General features: G+C 51.8%; 1 protein-coding gene across 1 annotated transcript; it reads right to left on the reverse strand.

Moving 5' to 3' along the window:
- Positions 1-459: 459 nt before the first annotated feature.
- On the reverse strand, positions 460-1,379 carry LOC147984779 (uncharacterized). The gene is made up of 4 exons (XM_087541262.1): positions 1,279-1,379; positions 1,067-1,162; positions 835-916; positions 460-657 (listed from the first exon to the last, which is right to left on the reverse strand). The coding sequence occupies exons 1-4, from the start codon at positions 1,377-1,379 to the stop codon at positions 460-462; spliced, it is 477 nt and encodes a 158-aa protein (XP_087397388.1).
- Between the last annotated feature and the right edge of the window lie 215 nt (positions 1,380-1,594).

The following is a 1,594-nucleotide window of genomic DNA, read 5'->3' on the forward strand; positions in this document are numbered from 1 at the left end:
CTAGAGGTGCGAGGTTTTGGTTAATGTGCGGGCCGCACACGACAACAACACGACAAGAGCTTCATCTGCCTGGTGTGCAGTCGGGTGAGTTGTCCATGTATAAACACAACCAGGCACTCCTTGGTATCTGCGCCTCGACTTATGCGTATAGAAATTAGGGTCGGAGGGAGTACTACTAGTAGTACTACTACCTTGATGTGTCGCGTCAACTCGCACAAGTATGCAACACTTCCTAAAGAAACAAGCATATAAGCTGTTATACTTCTTACCCAACGGATCTTTATATCCAACAGACACAAAATATCCATTCGACTATTGGAAATTACTTTAACCGCTGATCTGATGTCAAAGTAATTGCTGCATTGCCATCAAAACCAACCATCTCTTAGGCTAAAGTAGGCCAAGCTAACCCCTATATTAGCATATTACTAAGATAAACATAAGGCACTGTAGAATCATTTAGGAGGTGAGCTTGTCAATCTGAATGTGGAGGGACACCGTCCTCGACAACCCAGCCCCGGCCAGCAGCTTGGGCAGAACTGTGAAGAAGGTCAGCTCCTGCATGGCGACGTCATTGGGATCCTTGCTTCTTGTCACCTCCATTTCCACCTTGACGGCGTCGGTCTTGCCTTTGGGCTCCCATGGCGGGCCGTTTGCCTACAGCTTGGCCACGTAGTGTGGCAGTGGGGACGCCTCCGCTCTGATGCAGACGCTCGACACAGCGAGAGGCGTGCCAATGTCGAGCACGCTGCCGACCAAGAAAAACGCCTGGCCGTCCTCCTCCATGAACAACAAGAGACGTGGCTCCTACAGTGGCACTTGCAGTTGGAGCACCTTGCCGTACTGGATCCTATGCACGGGCATGGGATACACGGTGCTGATGTGGTGGGTGAGAGTCGGCGGCGGGCCTTCATAGCTACAGACGGGCACGGGGCCTTTATAGGGCGCAAGCGGACACACGCTCTAGTGATCGACGATCTTGTGGTAAGTGACGTAGATCCCATAGCCTTCGTGCCGGCACTCCACCCTCACCAAGGAGAGGACGACGTCCACCGCCGTGTTTTACATGTAGAAGCCACCGTTGCGCTCGCACTTCTGGCACGGCCGCTGGTTCCCGGGGCGCTCGCCGCGCAGTCCATGCAGGCCAGTGCCCTCCCTTGCACTTCACAAATCAATCGAACAACACATCAATCAAGAAACCTACACCTTGCTCGATCAGCCGAACGGACGAGGTGTATTCGAACCTCATACACTGGAGGCTACAAGGGGCGGAGGCACAAGGGGCAGTGGAGCAAGGTGAGGTCCATAGAGACCATAGAGAGCTCCATCATCGGGTCATGTTCCGTCGACATGATCTCGCCCTCCTCGTGCACAAGCATCTCTCGCTTTAGGGCCGGGGCATTACAAATTTTACCTTCACATATTCATACTACTTCAAGGTGTAGTAAATCAACACATGCAAGTATCAAAAGGAAAGTCACGGCATGCATGCATGCATTGTAATTAATGAATCGATAAATGATGTCTACTACACAACCTTCTTCTTGTAGACGTTGTTGGGCCTCCAAGTGCAGAGGTTTGTAGGACAGTAGCA

The sequence above is a fragment of the Triticum urartu genome, chromosome 2A (genome assembly GCF_056163025.1).
Source record: "Triticum urartu cultivar PI428250 chromosome 2A, HENAU_Tu73, whole genome shotgun sequence".
Lineage (NCBI taxonomy): Eukaryota > Viridiplantae > Streptophyta > Magnoliopsida > Poales > Poaceae > Triticum > Triticum urartu.